This window comes from Gymnoscopelus microlampas (genome assembly GCF_963454915.1).
Source record: "Gymnoscopelus microlampas genome assembly, chromosome: 1".
Classification (NCBI taxonomy): domain Eukaryota; kingdom Metazoa; phylum Chordata; class Actinopteri; order Myctophiformes; family Myctophidae; genus Gymnoscopelus; species Gymnoscopelus microlampas.
In genome coordinates this window covers 22,710,415-22,731,404 of record NC_139962.1, presented here as the reverse complement: position 1 = coordinate 22,731,404, position 20,990 = coordinate 22,710,415, and the positions used below count along the sequence as shown (strand labels likewise).

The following is a 20,990-nucleotide window of genomic DNA, read 5'->3' as shown; positions in this document are numbered from 1 at the left end:
ATTGGCATAGAGACTAAATTGGGGAGAATAAGGGGTAAAAAAAAAGGTTTGAATTGACCAAACCTGCCTACTGATGATGTCACTGGTAGGCAGGTTTCTGAACTGTTCACAGCCCTCCTCTGAGACAGAGTGAGTTGACAGAAATAGTGGCATCTTATAATGAGGGTTGATATGTTCTTCTGCTCTTAAACTTGTGAAGCATTTTGTAACTGTCATGAATGTCTGTGAATTTTGCTCTACAGAAATGTACTTAATTAGTGAGGACCAAGTATATGAAGATGTAGTCTAGATGGAAAGTGGGGTCCATGCGCATAGAGGGTGGATTTCTTTCCGCCACTTGATTTCTCTTCATCCTTGAAGTGTGTATTTTAAGATTCTGCCAAGTAACAGGCTGAAATGATGGCCCATAGGGTAAATGTTTATCCCTTTCATTACACGCATCCTGAATCCAAACCTGAAAATGGAAGAAATAGGAAGGACACAACCAGAGACAAATACATAAAATAATCCCATACAATTTGGACCCAAGGAATTAATTAAAGTGGTTATAATTAAGATTCAAGCACATCTTGACTCTAAACAAGATGTTACAAGATGCTACAGGACAGGGCAAAAATTGAAAAAAACAGAGCCAACAATGTTCAGATTACATCTCTATTTGTCTTTTTACTAAATACTTGTGTGCGTCCCTGCATTCCCAGGAGGCTATGAAGGCTTACTTTGTGGGTCCTAGAATCTCCAAGAGAGAACTTTCAACTATCAGGCGCCTCTCCTGTAGAACCATCTTCGAGGTTTGGTCCAGGAGGCAGACAGCCTAAGTTTAAGAGCAGGCTAAGCTTAAAACGCCAGAATCTTGAAATACACACTTCAAGGATGAAGAAAAAGCAGGTGGTGGAAAAAGATCCAGCCTCGTGGACCCCACTTTCCATCTAGACTAATAAGGTTGAAAATGGGTGAAGTGCTCCATTAAGAAAACAGCATCAAGGTACTGTTGTGCTACTTCACACAAGAATCTGTTTACTCAGAGCTGAAGAGGTGTGTGGAAAGACTGCAAACACAAGCCCCTCCCCCATCCGCTATGGTTGGCCTTGAAGAGAAGCATTCTGCAGGTGAGGCAGCGTGGAATGATGTGAAAACGGCCGTGTCAAATGTTACACATCTCCATTAACGTCTGTTCCAGCGTCTCGTTTATGTTTGCGTTGTCTTCTTTAGCTCGTGACAGTTCATCTGTTAATAACACAGCAGTGCAGCGGTCAGGAGGAGCATAGGGCATCTAGACAGTAATGCTGCGTTCACACTGGCAGATAATTCATTTACAATGGAAGCCAGCGGCCAGCGACATTGAGATACAAAGATACATCCGAAGTTTGTAGCTGCTACAAAAGCTACAACAGCTACAAAGCTACAAAAAAGTTGAGCTGTTTTCAACTTCAGCTACAAAGATACAAAGCTACAAATATGCTGTGTAGCCTTGTATCTTTGTATCTTTTGTATCTGCCAGTGAACGCTAGCCTGGTAAACCCTCCCTCCGGAAATCTCTCCATGAGATTTCCGGAGGGAGGGTTTACCAGGCTAAGTGAACTCAGCATTTACGCCTGATTCATACTTGGTAGCATGTCGCGTTGCACACCGAAAATAGCCGATCTAAAAGCTCATGACAATCTATTTTGCACGACGCGCACGTGTAGCTAAGTATAACTCAGGCTTAAGAGGCACAGCATGACGGACAAAAGTTCTAGCACCGTTAACCATTTAAACCCTATATAGTTCAATGACCGGGGTCCTTCAGGGGTCTATATTAGGCCCCCTCATTTTCCCCTCTAGCGAGTATAGCCGCTCTACATGTAGAGTCAGGTTGTGACATGTTGTGAGCTTGTAGATCGGCTATTTTCGCAGAATGTTCGGCCCAGAAAAGGGGCACTACTGTAGGGTTGAAGTGGTTAAAGAAGCAAAGTAAACGTAGTAAACAAACAGTAAGAGTACTGTGATATTAAGGCCACCAGCCACTACTGTGATCACAGTGACAAAGTGTGGCCTTCGCATAAATCATTGGATTATTGCCGTCAATAGACATTTGGTATGCACATTTACTCATTCCTATATTATACTGTATTTTCAGGCTAATTTCACAAATTTAGGTTGATCATTTCTTCACAAAGACTTATCGACAGTAATTCCTTGCAACCAGTAGACGTCCTTTGGGCTTATTGGGAACGGTGCACTTCTTGGGCTCTAGATCAAGGGTTCTCAACGTTTTCAGGCCGTGACCCCCCAAAAATAATCATAATTTGAACTGGTGACCCCCCAAAATAATCATATCATCATGAATTGGGACTACGGCTACTAAAAATATTTAGCCAATGTTTGACCAGTTTTTGTAGTATAGTTGTTGTTTTTTACATTTTGATGCAGGAATGGTCTTTTTTAATTTAATTGTTTTTTTTTGGCCGTATTAAAAAGCTCTTAAAAGTCCTTAAATTGTCACTTTACTGACATCTGTGGACCCCCCCAAAATCTCAATCTGTGGGTCAGAACCTACCCTGGGGGTCCCGACCCACAGATTGAGAACCACTGCTCTAGTCAGGGCTGAAGTGGAGAGACCACCTCAGTTGAGTTTGAGACTTGCCCACGAGGTGTGAGACAACCCCCCATTGCCAAGGACAGGGTGACTGCCAAGTCCTCCACAGGTTTATGTTTCACCACCCGTCCATTTCCAATTAACACTCATCACCTAGTGGCGTCTCTGTAACCTGCACCCCAAACACTCAGTGCCCTTGGCTTTAAGCCTAATTATACGTCATCATACGACCATGTCGCTCAATGAAAGTAACTCATTTTCACACGACAAACATGTCACGCTCCGTTATAGTACTGTATAGTATATCTAACATTTTCAGAGTTCAGAGTTTCACTTTATGCCTTGCTTCTAATGTAAATTGTCTTTGAATACTTATAAAGTGCTAAACTAAACTAACTCTTATGACAACTCAAGACTGAGAGAGCAGAACAAAACTAGAATTATGTGAGAGCATTCCCGAAGTATTTACTTTGACTATAGGTTTTACTCTGCTGTAGGCTACTTTCAAGAAATCCATTCCTCACAAGGAGAATGAGGTGTGTTGTTAGTAGATTAACACATCACCTTTGCTTTATTTGTAGAGCCAGAACCAGAGCCATGATGACTTTTTTGATGACATTGATATTGGCAATTCAGTGTTTGGAAAAAGTATAATTAAGCCCTATTCAAAAACCTTAAAAAACAGCCGATCTACAAGCTCACGACACCTGGTATTTGCTATTTCTTTATAGTTTTTTTTTAAAGATTTTAGAAATGTCTTTGTGAAAATCGCCTATAATGAAGGACTTACCCAAAATAGAGATTCCAGACCCAAAGATCTGGCATCGGTCTGGATTATTCATTTCAAGATTATTTATGAGCCTTGGGGGAGAATGTCTAAATCTGAAAACCAAACTGAAGCTATAGCCAAATTCAACGTTTCAATTATGAAACTCGAGTTTGTGAAACTCTCCCGTTTTTACCTTCAATGTGAGCATGCAATATATATTGTGAACAATCTCAGTTGTTTGTTACAAGCATTACAGGTTTTGAGGAACCTGTTAGCCGTATTCTTAAACCAGTGGTTCTCAAACATTTTAATTTCAATCCCCATTTGATACCATTTTCTATCTCTGTTACCCCAATCTACACTGTAAAACGTTAACTCTGAGAGTTACAGACCCGTACCTTCTCACAGACCTCTAGGGGTTCCCGGACCCCAGTTTGAGAACCACTGCCTTAAATAAATCACAGCAGCAGACAACCCAGTCTGTTGTGGTCAACTGTACTTCTGCGGCAGCATAATAAAAAGTGTAAAATGGTCCCAGGTTTGGTCTTACGCCTCGTTTAAGGCTACTCTTAGTTCATTGTTCAGAAGGCGGTTTTGCTCAAGCTGCTTGTAGTAGTGGTCTTCACAGTCAGAAAGCACAGGAGAGAAACAGAGAGAAGAACAAGACAAAGTTGTTAGTGTAAAAGACAGACAGACAGACAGACAGCACTACTGTTATTTATACACAAAAACATTCAGTGTCCGCTGCTCCAGCTAATGAGCAATGAACAAATATAGCCTACTGTATTAGAAGGGCTATCATTAACAACCACTTAAGCCCTTTACTTTGTTGTATATGTCAAATGGTGAAAATAGATGAAACAAGCTCACAAAGCATCGTGTGAGCTTATTTGTGAGGTATTTTGTAGACTTTGAAGAGAGTCTGAAATAAAAAGCCTCAAACACTGTTGTGAATACACTATACAAGGGCAACCCAATGGCACAATGTCACTGGTCAAGTTGTTGAAAACCTCTCTTTAAGAAAAACTGTCATTATAGCTCAGAACTACTCTAATTTTCTATGATATCTCCTGATTACATAGGCTGGTTACTAAAACTCATTGAAGAGAGAGAGACTATTGGAGTGATACCTTTGTCTCCAAGTTCCTGATTATGTAGTTACACTTTGTGGCCACATGAGCGTGCTCAAGTGTAGGATTTGCCAATACATAGCTTCAATATTCTGAACTTCCATTTCAGCCTGAAAAGCAACTGATGGCACTTCTACTTACAAACTAGTTAAAAAAAAGCTTTAAAGGGGATGTAAGTGATATTTGTTTTGTTCAAATAAATGTGAAATAGCTCTATGATCCCATAGAAGCATTGCTTTTGAGTGTTTGTTCAGTTGTCCAGCTCTTTAGTTAACCGAAAATACATTTTCAGGATACCAATTTTATCCAATCAGAAGTGAGTGATCCATACAGGACAAATAAGTGAAATTGGAAGAGATGTCAATGAGCAGACTAACTGAAACACTATAAATGTATAGCTGATAGCTGATTAAAGCTTCTCTCTTCTGATTGGATGAAATTAGTATCCCAACCTGAACATGTATTTTCTGTTTGTTTACTAAAAAGCTGAAGAGACACACAGAAAGAGACCCCGTTGTTTTAACAAAAAGGATCACTCACTGATTCGCTTCCAAAGATTCCAGAGAAAGACAGCAATACTTTCTATTTCATGATATAAAGAATAAGGTTGGAGGTTTCATGATATAAAGAATAAGGTTGTTAAAAACTATCTCAGCACTGAACTAACTGCCCTGACGCCAGACAAGCATCAAACCCTCTGCACAGAAGATTATACATGGTGGAAGGAGTGAGGAGCCTTTAGGTTTTAATTAAAAGCCACTCCACAAAAACTAATAAATTAAAAACTAGAAAATTAAAAAGCAGAAGAAATCAAAAGTTATGGGGACACATGGAAAAGGAAGAAAAGTGGCAGGAGAAAAGGGAGAGCGACGACACAGATGGAACAATGTTGGTTTATTTTTACAGAAAGCGAAATGGCTCAAAGTTCTGTACAACAGGTGGAAAAATGAATGACAGTCACGGCACGGCCGTGACAACACGAGAGGATAAAGGGGACACAGAGATGGGCGACGCTGCACAGGAGAGAGGTGACACCGTTCAACCGGCGGCAGACGTCGAAGATGGAAAAGTGTAAACGATTTAGCTGCGGAGGGAATAAAAAAGGAGAGAAAACAGAAAAAGGTGTTGGGAGGGAGAAAGGAATCAAATATGAAAACGACAAGACATGCAGAATGGTAAAAGTAAGGATGAACCAAACAGATCGATCGATCGATACGGTAGAATATGGGGGTAAAAGTTTGTTTAAAATGGATTCACTTCAGTGGGTATTTACTGAAGTTGCAAAGTAAAAATAAATTATTTAGTACAAAACACTGTTAGGATTCATCAAACGTAGAGGCTATGGGAAAGCTAGCTAGTGAACTACAAAAATAAATTCTCTACCACATAAATAACGGGGTTAGTCGAGTAAATTGAAACTTCAGCATTCAAACATAAATTACATTACATGACACATGCCACTAGAGGGAGTTATGGTGAAATAGAGTGAGTAGGGGTGTGTGTGTGTGTGTGTGTGTGTGTGTGTGTGTGTGTGTGTGTGTGTGTGTGTGTGTGTGTGTGTTCGGGAGAGGGGGGTTGCTAAGGCACGGAGCGGACACAAGCAGGTGGTGAATTACATGGAGGTCATGTCGTTGAGGGCGTGATCCAACTCCTCGCTGATGGCCTTGTACTTGAGTTTCTGGGCATACAACTCATCTATGGTGCGAAAAGGAGTGTACGGGACGTGAAGGAGGGATGGCGAAGAAATTGAGAAAAAGAAAACAAGGAAATAATGAGGACAAAATAATGGTGAGGGGGGTGTGGGGAGGTCAACAAAGGAACAAACAACAAAGAGAGTGTAAAAGCCAACAGGACATAAATAGAGAGGGCCAGCGAGGTGTGACAGGACAGCTGCTAAGACGTGACATTCCTTAAGTGTCACCAAGAAATGGCCTCACATGTTCCACCCTGGCTCTGAACACCTCCTCAGACCTTCTTGTCCTTCTACAGCTAATGGCATTTTCTCAGAGGTTTCTACTCCCAAGCGTGGCTCGCAGTTGCGCACAGCATTTGCGACCCACGTTTGGCAGGAGAAAGGTATCTGCCCGCCAGTGGTGGAAGAAGTATTCAGATTATTTTTAACTTAAGACAATGTAGCAATATCACAATAAGTCAAAATTGTACTAGAATAAAGTTTTTTTTAATAAATATACACAAAACATTAAAGTACTCATAATGCAGAATGGTCTATTTTACAATCATCAGTTATTGGATTGTAATTAGTAATACATTAATGTTGTAGCTGGTAAAGGTGGGACTGAGTTTAATGACTGTATGTGCTGCTGGGTAGATCAATCTATAATAATACATCATCATTTGTCACTGTATGTATGTTTTGTATTAATAATCAACATCTGAAAAGTAGTTGGAGTAAAAGTATAATATCTGCCTCTGAGATGTAGTGGATTAGAAATATCAAGAAATGGATATACTCGAATAAAGTGAAAGTAGCTCAAACCTTTACTCAAGTACAGTGCTTGAGTAAATGTAATTAGTTACTATCCGCCACTGGCGCCCACATTAACAACAGTACACTGGACCTGTGTAATGTAGATGGCTTCCCTGGCAGAGTTTTGCCAGAGTACCAATGAGTGTGCAAAATATTTGTCCCAGAGCGGTTGTCTGGACAAACAATACTGCTGACCAGGGAATGAAGATGCCAGCTTGTTGCAGGACAGGTCAAATATGAGTCTCGTGCATTAAAATGAGCAACCGTTTGTCAGAAGATATTATAGAGAAGCATTAATTATGACTAAAAGAAAAAGAGGTCTCTGAGTGAGATCAAAGCACAGACTGTCTTTTTGAGGTTTCTGAAACAGGTCAAATATGCTTGTGTTCAATTGTGGTGAATAAAACAAAAGGTCTACATCCACACTTGAAAAAACAAATGTGGTCAATACATATGGTCAACATAAAAAAGAAAGAAAGAAAGAAAAAGTGGAAAAGATTCATACCTTCCAAGTCATCAATGGTCTTCTCAAGCTTGGCGACTGACCTCTCAGCAAACTCAGCACGGGTCTCAGCCTTGGAGGAGAGCGCAAAGAGGTAAATGTTAACCACTTTCAAAACTGTTGAAAATGCGTTGTGAGCTTGCCGTACGATTAAGAATTGGGCAAACAGTAAGTGGTTAACTGTCTCCGATCAACAGTCAAGTTATCTTATATTGTGTTTTTCCATGTTTGTGTTTTACCATTCTGGAGACAGATCTAGAATAATTCAAGATAAATGCTATATCAATTAAATCAACATGCAACAATCACCATCATTTGAGGTAGCCTAGTGACAAGGAATTGCAAGGGACAACAATATAATACACTAGAGGGAAGTACAGTACAGTAAATGGATAGGTACTGTACCGGTGAATTAATCAGTAGGGAATTATGTTTGTGTACTGGAGTGAACGTACCTCCTTCAGTTTGTCTGTGAGCACCTTGATCTCCTCCTCATATTTGTCTTCCTTTGCAGAGTACTGTAGACACACAAAAGAGCCTAATGTTACGCCAACATCACCACAATGTCACACATAAAATGCCGTAACAAGGAGTACATCATGTCAAAGATCTAAGAGGAAAACATCTCTTTCTACAGGTAAGTATTTTCTACAGTTAGACCGTGTGTCCACCAAAGTCTTTTTTTTCAGCTGAAAATGCGCTCTCATCCAAACGGCGAGAGTTGAAAATATATCAACTCTTACAATTCTTGGCAACAAGATAAAGAAGATAAAGATGCCAAACGTGAACACTGCAGGATAGACGCTCATTGAAAAGAATCCAAAACCCCCATGTTTGCTTGCTTTTGACTGTCGCCTGGGATTTAGAGTAGACCATAATTTATTTCCCAGGCCTCTGTTTGTGTGGGTGTGTGGGGGGAAGCTTGGGCTTTAATGCTGATGTGACATACCCCCACCTTTGCTTGTTTTGCTCAGGAAAAAAAAAACACCTTGGTGGACACCGCCCCATAATGTGAGAGGATCAGATGTGTACCTTCTCTGCCTGGGCCTCCAGGGACTTCAGGTTGTTGGTCACGGTCTTGAGCTCCTCCTCAAGCTCAGAGCATTTGCTGGTGGTTTAGTTATGGATGAAGGAAGCAGGGACCATTGGCAGGTGAAAGTGTCGAGGGTAGAAAGATAGAAACAGGAGAGAACCATATTATTAGGATAAACGTTGACTGAAATGATGGTAGAACAGTGAGTGTGCATTGTTTACATTCAGTTCATATATCCTGGGTCGTTCACACAAAGTACTATGACTATAAATATATATAGTTTTATAAACTCGTTCACACCACAACTAAAACAAAGAAAATGGTGAACTATATAGTTATAGTTATCATTCATTATAGTTATACTGGTGTGAATGGCCCTTTACTGAACTATGTCTTTTCACATTTAAAGCAGCAACCTCAAGGAATAGTGCAGACGCCACAGAATTGAACAAGTGGGAAGGGTTATCAAAGTTCTTACCTCTCAGACAGCTCAGCACGTTCCTCTGTACGTTCCAGATCACTCTCAATGATCACAAGCTTACGGGCCACCTGGAGTCACAGCACACAATGTGGTTACAATTTACAATTTTAGCCATTTACAGTAGCAGATGCTCTTATCCAGAGTCAACAAACAACAAGGTAAACAGTCACATAAGTGGAGTACAGAAAGAACAATGTAGTGCCTCAAAGAAACTAGGATACCACGTATAAACAATGAGCTGGTTACTTACTTACATAAACAATGAATCTGTCTAAACAACATGCTGTCTAAATAACATTCTTAATGTTTGTGGTCTAAGTAACAAAAACATGAGAACACGTGGCCAACATATATCTGGTTCAGATCCATACTACAACAATGTACAGAGTCAACAGTACAGTTAACGCACCTCCTCATATTTGCGGTCAGCCTCCTCAGCAATGTGTTTGGCCTCCTTAAGCTGGATCTCCTGCAGTTCCATCTTCTCCTCATCCTTCATCGCCCTGTTCTCAATAACCTTCATGCCTCTGGAGGTCACAAAACACAACAACACGTCAGCTATCGCCACACGCAGCCATTTCACAATTTGATTTGTGATGATTTATTGCATCCGTAACACAGATATTCGAAGCCCGGTCTCCCGCATGGGAAGGAACACTAAAGCCAAACATCTTAACCACTAGCCTAGTCGGAATCCCCCTGGGCCAGGGGAGATAATAGGCTTTTGGTCTTCAGGAAGAGGCTCTGTTACATTACATATCTTTACCCACAGCTGATGGGTAAAGATATGACAGTGTGATACTCCAGGGGGCCCCCAGCTAAATGACTGTCAGAACCAAATGGACCCGTACAGGTCTGTAACTCTGAAGAGTATTGAAAATGGACCTGTAAGGGTCCATTTGGTTCCAGTTGTACAGTGTCAGAGTTAAGGACTCTGAGAGGACTTTACAGTGTGGATTGGGGTCCCAGAGCATCTCAAAATAGGGGTTTGTGGCTTAATGCATATCAAATTGTAATTAAAAAGGTTGAGAATCACTGGACTACTGCATAAACACTGTCCTTTGTGAGGAGATCAATTAGGCTCTGTGCATAAATGTAGTCCTGGGTTTCTAGAAGGAGGCATGTACCCATTTCATGTTACGGTTCCTTATCCCATAGCTTTGTTTGGTATGCCACCTTAAAAAACCTGGGACTACAGTTATGCACAGAGACTATTCCTCCTGGGGCCGTCCACAGTGAAAACACCAACACAGATTATCATCATACAGGTCAGCAGACCTGTATGATGAGAAACCCGCTCAGTAGATCATTCTGTAGTGGTCCTGCAGACTGTGAGAAGATGCTAGCCCAACACCCACCTCTCGCTCTCATCAGCAGCCTTCTCAGCCTCCTCCAGCTTGGTCAGCGCCGTGGCCAGACGCTCCTGTGCACGATCCAACTCCTCCTCAACCAGCTGGATACGTCTGTTCAACGAGGCTACCTCACCCTCAGCCTGCCGGGACACAACAACAACAACAACATCATGTCAACAACATGTCAACAACACACAGGCTTCACCTATACAGAGTCACATATGTATGTGCACATGTACACTGTATACTATAGTATACATCATCAAACGTTAAGACAAAAACTAAGAGATTGACAGCTGAATGGGGAAACATTTCTTCTACATACATCATTTATTCAAACCCTCAAGAACCCTGGTGTTGACTTATGTTTCAAGAAACATGTTAAGGGAATCACATATAAAAATATATACGGTGAGGAATATCTGATCTGTTTTTGTATACTTTTTTCACTCTACTCATACCAGGAACATTTGATTATTTGACCTGTTTATATCCTTATTTTTCATGCTCTTCTTACTATCTCTATTCTTCTTCCCTTTCCTGAAAACTACAAATGATGGAAACTTGTAGCCTACACAAAATATAATGCCACCCACTTCTTAACACCTGTAAACCTGTGATGTGACAATAAAGCTGATCCTGACCCTAGAAGTTACATGGGTTCTGTAACATATTTGATAGCCTACACATGTTGGCTCCAGCAATTATACTAAAATTCTTATTTTATAGGAACAAACAGCTGATGTAGGATGCTCTCCAAGTATGTTGCTTATTAGCCTACATCATGCCAGAGAGGAAATGTGACACCATAATAAAAAATTGCGTCCAAGAGGATAATGTATCACAGTGGTTCTCAAACTTTTAAGGCTGTGACCCCCCAAAATAATCATATTTGAACTGGGGACCCCCCAATCTGTCAAGCACTTGGAATTGTAGGAGTTTAGGCATTCAATTTAGCTTGACTCGGTTCCACAGATAAATATTGTGAAATTATTGTGAAAATTGTGAGCTTGTAGATCTGCTATTTTCAAAATGTTTGCCTCTTTCTTATATTATTTGACAATTTGGCAAATGTTTGACCAGTTTTTATAGTATAGTTTGTTGATTACTTTTGATGCAGTAATGGTCTTTTTTTCTTTTCATTATTTAAAAAAAATCAAATTGTCATCTGGGGACCCCCCAAAAAATCATATGGGTACCCCCCCCTGTGAGTCCCGACCCACATGTTGAGAACCACTGACGTATCATGTCGGGTGGTCCTGTCATAGTAGCATATAACATGATGGTTGTTTATTCTGGGTGTGACGTGACTGGTGGTCTTCGTGGGTGGGTCAAGTCCTTGTATAGCAATATCTCCATTGTTATTATATTGTTTTGTTTTTTTTGTGCGATCGCATCGTAGGCTAATGGATGGTTTTAAACGAGGCAAACAAACACTTAAATATTAACCTCGGATCAAGACTGTCATAGATTTATTTTATCGCTAATGTCAGAATCGATAAAGGAAATCTACGACAGTCTTGATCCAAGGCTAACTTATATCATCCCGCATAATTCACATGTTTTTATTACATAGCCATAGCGTATATACGATCACGACCCTGGCCCATGATGGCACGTTTCTTGAGCAGCATGGCACTACTAATGCCGCCAGCCGCCTGCGTTAATTGACTTAAATCATTAAGGTTGATGTATAGCCTTAAATCTAAATCCATCGTAGATGCATGGCGTGCAAATGCCAAGAACAGATCTCTGCCTGGAGATCTGCATGTTCTGGTCGGCAATAAGCGACCCCAGGATAAATAAAAGAGGCGTTAAAGGGATATTTCACTTTCGAATAAAATAAACATACACAAATATATATAAAAAATACATGGAAAAAGTAATGGACATTTTTATTTTTCCATTACTTTTTTCATTTTTTAAATTTTTTATTTGAAATGAAATATCCCTTTAATTGTCAATAAATCACTATTAAATTAAAGCGCGTATTGTATGTTTTATTCCTTACTGCTTCCCTGGACCTGGTCTCCTGGCACAGCTCTCTCTGTAGAGCATTAGCCTGTTCCTCCGCCAAGTCTGCCTGCAGCTGCAAGGTCTTGATCTTCTTTTTCACAGCCTCCAAAGATGACATGTTTGCTTCTCTATCTCTAACTATCTATTTATCTATCTATCTATAATCTATCAATCTAACGGGCTTATTCTGACGTCCTGCGTGCAGCTCTCCCAGACTAGACGCGCCCCAGGCAGAGATGCGTCGGGGCGGTTGCTTTGATCCTCACTGATCTCTGTAATGTCTTTAATCAAGCAAGTACCGGAAGGAACTGACTGTGCTGCTGCTGGGATGCATTAGAAGCAATCTGACTGAGTCAGGGAGAATAACTCAAATCTATGCAGTTGTGGCTGTTGTGGTCAAAAAATCTTATAGGATTTTTAATAGGATTTTTCAATCAGAATCCTATAGTTTTTTTGGCTGGGGGCCGTTCAAGGTGTTCATTCAAATCCACTATATTATCGCCTAATTCATAGATAGATCGGTAGTTTGGATTGTGTCTTCTTGTGGATATTATTGTCATGCATGTGATTTAGGATTTGTTTTGAGCTCAGTGCTTCCCCCACTGGTGAAATGTGTGAATGAACCAGCAGCATCTTGCACAGGTCCAGAAAATCACTATGTCACGTTTTGACTATTTCGGAAATGATGGTTTCCACTTTAACCACTTAAACCCCATATGGGTGACCAAAGTCCCTCAGGACTCTGTACAGTGTCTTTTCTGTTCTCTGTTATTGTGGGGAAAGCTTTCGCTGAAAATAGCCGATCGACAGTTGTGACTGAGCTTGTCGATCTGCTATTTTCTCCGAAAGCCTTCCCCACAATAAGGACGCTGGGGTTTAAAGTGGTTAAAATATATTATTTCAGGATTGAATCTGAACTACAAAAATGCAGTTTTTGTTTCTTATTCACTAAAATACAACTATTATATCAACCTTGTTATCATTATTGTTAGAGTTCATTATAATTATAATAGTGAGTTATTGTGATTATAAATACATTATTATTTATGTATTTAGTTATTATTTACTCATTATGGCCACACCAATCAATTAGACCAACATTCATTGTGACAAAAAAACTGTTTGAATCTTTGAGTCATTTGCTGTGTAGCTTTGAGGGTGACAAACATGTAACTGTATCTGTCCTGGATGTGACAGCAGAGTGACCAGGGCTGCGGGGCCACAAATCTTAAAGTGCCTAAAAAAATACTCAAGTGAAACTCAACACTGGCCCTCAGATTGGCCCCAAATGGTTGTGGGGGCCACCACTGCTAAGCCAGTAAGCTGCAACATCACCATATACAGCACATAGGCTAAATTTAACTAGCCTTGTCTATGACTTCAATAGGCCATTAGGCTTTGAAAGTCTATCTAATGTCAGACCAGGTGTTTCAGTCCTTCCAGGTATTAGTTTGCTATCATCTGGTGAACACGATACTGGTTCAATGTCAAACCAGTTGTATGCTTGTGTCCTGGACCGGCTTCGATGAAATCTTTAAACACATTTTTCTTGTTTTCTTTTAACCAGTTGAACCCTAGCATTCCTATCCTGTGGCTAACATTCGGTGAAAATAGCAGATCTACAAGCACACAGCACAACACGTTGTGAGCTTGTAGATTGGCTATTTTCAGTAAAGAGATTTGGTGTAGAGGAGAAACAGGGGGGGCCTAAGCCTAGAGCACTAGTGAATATGGTGCTACGGTGCTCTGTAATTATTATTGTGCCTCTTCAACAGAGGGCCCCATTCCTTAGGGCCATTTTGGTTCCCCTCAAACAACTCACATCTGTGGCTTTGGTCTCAGCAAGCTCCAGTTTCTCCTGGGCGTCCTTGAGGGCCTCAGAGTACTTGTCCAACTCATCCTCAGTGGACTTCAGCTTCTTCTGCAGAGCTTGCAGGTCATCCTCCAGCTGGGTGCAGAACAGTGTTCAGGTGGGGATGTGTCACAGACAAACACACAGAAAAGGGGGACATAGTTTAGATACATGTAAGAACACACAATGAGGCAGATATATTAAACTATGTCTTGCATAATAACATTACATCATTATAATCATCACTCTTAATCAGCTAAATGAATGATGTTTGATACCGTGCTGCTACAATTAATACATGTATCAAGTGTGAAAACAACTAATACTTCCCAATAGGCTGTTGGAACTGAACAAACAAACTATCATTCTACAGTAACCAGGATTTGAACAATGATCTATGTTGAGTTAATCTATATAACTCTATAGAGAAACAAGTTCAATGTTCAAACCAATTTAACCCCAGCGTCCCTATTTTGGATGTCATTGTAGGCTTAATTAAAACAAATGTATTTAGATCTACAAGCTACATTGCCACACGTTGTGAGCTTGTATATATGTTATTTAAATTAAGAAAGAAAATGTTTGAAAACTTCTAGCGGAAAACAAATGAATTAATCCGTTAAAAAGAAAGGAGAGCCATCGTGGCATAATAAACACCCATGTGTCTCCACGGTCCGTGGCGCACGCACTGTGCCAAACGCACCCGTGGTGCGCCACGGACAGCCAGCATCAGTGCCTGGATGTGGATGGATGGATGGATGGACGGACGGACGTATAGCTCCAATCGGAACCTCTCCCTCTGCTATATAGCTCCGGGATGAGGTCCTGCTGCACAGGGTGCCCGGCCGGTAGTTCTCCTTAACGCTATGTTACTTTCCATCCTTTCCCCTCACACCCGCGGTAGCGCAGGCTGCGCAGCCTCTCATCTTTAGTAAAAAATAAAAAATACACTTTCGCTACTCACAAAAACAAAGAAGGTTGTATGGAGTTGAAAGCCTACTCTACTTTGTGGGAACACTCGGAGTCCCCCACCTCACGTCTAAAATACACTTTTTGGCCAGAAAAGAAAATATTTCACCGGAAGGAAAAATACGTTTTTGGTTCCTCCACTGCGCCCTCTACAGATCTGGCCAATGGAATTTTTCTATTGACCAGATTTTTTCCTTCCGGGGAAATATTTTCTTTTCTGGACAAAAAGTGTATTTTAGACGTGAGGTGGGGGGCTCCGAGTGTTCCCACTAAGGAAAGCAGGCTTTCAACTCCATAAAACCGTCTTTGTTTTGGTGAGTAGCAGAAGTGTTTTTTGTTTTTTTTTACTAAAGACGAGAGGCTGCGCAGCCTGTGGTGCGTGCGCAAAGAACCGAAATTCCCATAGAGTTGACGAGAACTCCTTCCAACGCCATGGACCCGAGCTAGGTGGCCAATACTGTGGATTCTTACATTTTTGCTCCTGTCCTCAGCTGCCTTCTTGTCTCCCTCCGCCTGCTCGGCTCTGTCCAAGGCGTTCTCCTTGTCGAGCTTGAGCATCTGCATCTTCTTCTTGATGGCGTCCATGGCTGTGTTGTGTGTGTATTACCGACGGTAAAAAATAAACAAAAAGAAACGGAGTGAAAGACGAGAGAGAGACTAAGAAGCGTCCGACCCTTCACTAGACTGTCAAGCTGGAGTGCGAGCTGATGGTGAGCAGTGCCCGGTCAAATATGCTGCTGTGCTGCTGTCTCCTGGACACCCAATACCTTTTAGGAGGCCGTGTCCAGCTGTTGGATTGGCTTTTTTTTAGGGTCTCTTCGCCGATTCGCTGTTCCAAGACATTTGACAACTTAGATGACTATACAAGGGACATGTGGGCGTCTTGAAGACCCCCTACCCACTGGGTGGGGGTCTTCATGACGCCCACATGTGCCTCGTAGCACCCACCCACCCACCACCAACACGTCTGTAAGTTAACACGTCTGTAAGTTACTATTTCTAACGACATGTATGATGTATGGAGGCCAGCAGGACTCCCATGGAGGCATAGTGTCTCTCTCTTCCTCTGAAGTTTTATCTGGAACATAGTGAGCATAGTGGCCTAATTATCACCATGTCCACTGTTGGCTATTTACCAAGACAAATGTTCTGGGATTAGATAAAACATTTACAAAATTTAGCAATGTAGGCTATAGTTTACATTCAGGGTCTAGGTTATAGCCTACAATATGCATTATTATTGTTTGCACGTTTTAATGGTTTAAACTTTAAAGTACTGTTGTTGTTGTTTTTTTGTAGAAAATAAGTTTTATTAAAAAAATGTTAAAGCTCTATATTCTGATAGTAGCCTAGGCCTAGGCCAAATCATTGAGTGTTTGTTCAGTAACTGAGGTCTCTCCACCTCTCCAGTTCAATAGTAAACAGAAAATAAAATGTTCAGGTCAGGATTAGAGGATACCAACCCTGTACATCATTTGTCAACTTCTATTTTTATAGTGTTCCAGATCCAATTTTGTTGTAATTTATTTTCGTTTCATCACTTCCAATTTCAGTTGTTTATCCTTTATCCAGTATCCTGTATGAGAATGTGTTCTCTCCTGACTGGATAAAGTTGGTATAATATCACAAATTGAAAATGTTTTTTCTGTGTACTAAAGTGCTGGAGAGACAGGACCCTGGCTGTGCCGAACAAACACTCTATATAGCAATGATTACTGTCAGAATATATAGGGCTATTTAACACTTATTATTTCAACAAAAATAAACATATTTAATGTTTGACAGTGACACTGCATTCTTGCTTTTATTGTGAAACTTCATCACCAGACTGAGTCATAAATATGAGTTACTCATGCAGGGCAATAGGATCTGATTGGATAAGCTCCTTCTGAAAGTGACTGTCACACGCACGCTCGCACGCACGCACGCTCGCGCGCGCGCACACACACACACACACACACATTCCTATATTTGTGAGGATATCATCAGCATTTTAGGATGGCGATATTATGAATGCCATAATAACATGTTTTAACCCTACCCCGAAACCCCAAAATAGCAGCGTGACATATTGTGAGCTTGTAGATCTGCTATTTGTGGTGCGCGACACCGGCACCCAACAAAGTATAAATCAGGGATAAACCTCTAAATGCCTGATCCTAATCCTAACCCTAACTTCAATCTTTTCCTAAGTGTGAATAAACAACCATTGAGACATGGTTGGAAACAGTCCTTCTCAAATTCTACTATAGTACTTATCACAATATTTGGCCCTCACAAGTATAGTAATACCAGTTGAGTACACACTTAAACACACACTAGCAGTAGCAGCAGCAGGGGACTAATAAGGATCATGTCAACAGCTCTGTCGTGTCATTGTTCACCATGTTCACCAAGCTATCACATATAGGCTTGTCGTCCGTGTAGCGGCACATCATGCAGCTTGTCTTAAGTCCAAGAGCTCACAAGAGCCTTCTCAAATGAAAGATAGGTATTTCTGCAACACCCCTCAACACCCCCACCCGCCACCCCCCCTTCCTTCGTGACACACTCAGGGGCCCCCCACGGGCGCAGCTGTCCAACAGGCTGCTTGGAGGACTTGTGTTAAAGACTTGTGACTGTTTGAGTAGTTTGATATATTTAAAGGAGCATGTCACCCATTTTCGACCTTATCTTCATATAATTGGTCCTCACTAATGCTCATCATAATCTCTTTTCTGTGTCTCAGAGGAGGGCTGTGGACAGTTCAGAAACCTGCATACCAGTGACATCATTGGTAGGCAGTTGGTTTGGTCATTTCAAATAAGATTTCAAACTTTATTTATTTATAATATTTTTACAGCATGTTAACTTTCAAGGAAGAGAAAGGCTGTAGCTTATATTAGCTTGGAATCCCCATGGATGATGTCATTGGTAGGCAGGTTTCTGAACCGTCCATAGACCACCAATGAGACACAGATTATAGTAGACAGAAATGGTGCTATCTAATAATTAGCATTCGGACTAATTATATGAAAATGAGGTTGAAAATGTCTTCTTTCTTTTTTAATGCCTTCTTATTAACCGCTGAGTTCCTATTTCTGGCATGTAGGCTTAATTATAGAAAAAGACATTCCAAACATTTCCAAAATTACAGATCTACAAGCTCACAACCTGTCACCATGCACCAAGCTTGTAGATCTGCTATTTTTGCCACGTGACAAGCGTTAAAGTATAAAATATGGCTTAAGTGGTTGAGGAAACAACCTGAGAAGGTGTCTCGAAAGGAAGAGGCGACATAATGAAAATGATATGACATGCTATGAGTTGAACGTAGTCCACACACACACACACACACACACACACACACACACACACACACACACACACACACACACACACACACACACACACACACACACACACACACACACACACACGTACATACACACACACACACACACACACACACACACACACACACACACACACACACACACACACACACACACACACACGTACATACACACACACACACACACACACACACACACACACACACACACACACACACACACACACACACACACACACACACACACACACACACACACACACACACACACACACACACACACACACACACACACACACAGTTACATAATACTATGAATGGTCTATCCTGGCTACTTTACTCCAATGAGCCTCCGGATGGATGGGTGGCCCCTGATGGGGGCCCTGAGGGCCAATTCCCTTGGACAACCTTTCTATCTGTGTTGTCGTTTCAGTTCCTCCAGCCTGTGTTTTGTTGAGGAGGGTATTTTTAGGTTCAACTTGCCTGTAGAGCACCTGCTTGGCTCTGTACACACACCCACACACCCACCCACACACACACACAAACACACACACACACACACACACACACACACACACGCTATTTTCTAAATATTTAGAAAAATAGCAGATTTACAAGCTCACAATGTGTCTCGCTGCAACACTTGTGTGGTGTGAGAAGATTGTCTATCCACTGGCCTAAATGATCATTCATAGCAAGTCAACACTATAGTACTCTCAAATATACAGTAACACCCTCTGAGCCGGCTGATTAATCTGATACTTACAGTAACACATGTAAACGCTCATGAAGGCCAAACTGTTGAAGTCGTGCATGGAGGAACCAAGATGTTTGTAGTTCTCAACGGGCTCTCTAGGCAGATAAATATTTAGCCCATGTTTATATATTTTGCCTGCCATTCTCTGTTTTTTTCACATTCTATCATTGAAAATTTATTTTATTTTCTTAATAGCAGAAATAGCCTATCTATATGTTGTGAGCTTATATGTCATTTGTCATACAATAAAGTATATAGCGCTTAAAGATCATTTGACCCATTTTCAACTTTATCTTCATATAATTGGTCTTCACTAATGGCCGTTATAAGATGGCACAATTTCCGTCTACTCACTCTGCATCTCATTGGTGTGCTATGGAATGGTCAGAAACCCGCCTACCAATGACATCATCAATAGGGATTCCAAGCCAATATAAACTACAGCCTTTCTCTTCCTGGAAAGTTAGCATGCTGAAATAGAAGCCATTGTTCTTGCATTAATCCAAAATAAAATAAATATTTTGAAATCTTGTTTGAAACAAACTGCCTACCGATGATGTCACTGGTAGGCAGGTTTCTGACCATTCCATATACCAAAATTGTGCCATCTTACTCTGAGGCACAGAGTTAGTGACACAAATGGTGCCATCTTATTATAATGAGCATTAGTGAAGACCAATTATATGGAGATAGGTTGGAAATGAAAGGTAACTAGAAAAAGTGCTCCTCGGAGCACAGGTCTCCGCCAGGTCAGGTAGGTTATTGTGGCCTCCTGGTGGCGCTATAATAGGCCAATGTGAAAAGGGTGGCATTTCTTCTTAGGCCTTTCAATGGGACACTGCATTCATGATTTGAGGCATTTTGTTCCAAAAATGTGTTTTGCTAAATTAGACCTGCTGGTGGCGCTATAAAGGTCAATGTGAATGTGAAAAGGGGGGCATTACTTCCTCGGCCTAGTGGGAATCTGCATGCAAACTTTCACGGAAATTGCACACTGCATTCATGTTTTGAGGCATTTTGTTTAAAACTGACCAATCCTGCAAACTTTGGAAGCCACTGTAAGCCAAATAGGATGGAATATGAAATATCGGACAGATCCATCAGAATCACATGACTATGGAGATGCAGTGTACCAATTTGCGTGTTTTTTGGACAAAATCTGAAGGAATAATCTCCAAAAATGTATTTTACATAAGTCGGCCTCCTGGTGGCGCTGTAAAAAGCAGATGTGAAAAATGCAGTCCAATGTTTTTCCTTGGCCTCTAGGGAGTGTGCGTGCAAAGTTTCACGCAGATCGGTGCAGTTATAGTTAAAAATGCAAATCGGCCAGTTATAGCGCCACCATGAGGCTGATTTGAAAATGTTCAAGTGGCATTTCTTCCTCGGCCTAGTGGGAATGTGCGTGTGCAATTTTATGGAAATGGCAAGCTGCGTTCATGATTGGAGGCAGTTTGTTCAAAACGGACCAATCCTGCAAACTTTGGAAGCCAACCTTAGCCAATGAGGATGCAATATGGGAAATCGGACAGATCCGGGTTGATCACATGACTATAGAGATACTGTGTACCGATTTGCATGATGTTTGGTTAAAAGCTGTAGGTGTAATGGGAAAAAATGGGTTTTGCACAAATCGGCCTCCTGGTGGCGCTATAACAGGCCCATGTGAAAAATGTGGGGCAGAGGTTCTGAATTGGCATCCAGGGAGTGGGTGTGCACAGTTTTGCAGCGA

General features: G+C 41.1%; 1 protein-coding gene across 1 annotated transcript; it reads right to left on the bottom strand.

The window, feature by feature from the left end:
* Positions 1 to 6,067: 6,067 nt before the first annotated feature.
* Positions 6,068 to 15,836, bottom strand: tpma (alpha-tropomyosin). The gene is made up of 9 exons (XM_084061271.1): positions 15,642 to 15,836; positions 14,172 to 14,297; positions 10,340 to 10,473; positions 9,391 to 9,508; positions 8,979 to 9,049; positions 8,500 to 8,575; positions 7,923 to 7,985; positions 7,471 to 7,540; positions 6,068 to 6,172 (listed from the first exon to the last, which is right to left on the bottom strand). The coding sequence occupies exons 1-9, from the start codon at positions 15,753 to 15,755 to the stop codon at positions 6,090 to 6,092; spliced, it is 855 nt and encodes a 284-aa protein (XP_083917397.1). The 5' UTR covers positions 15,756 to 15,836; the 3' UTR covers positions 6,068 to 6,089.
* Positions 15,837 to 20,990: the final 5,154 nt, after the last annotated feature.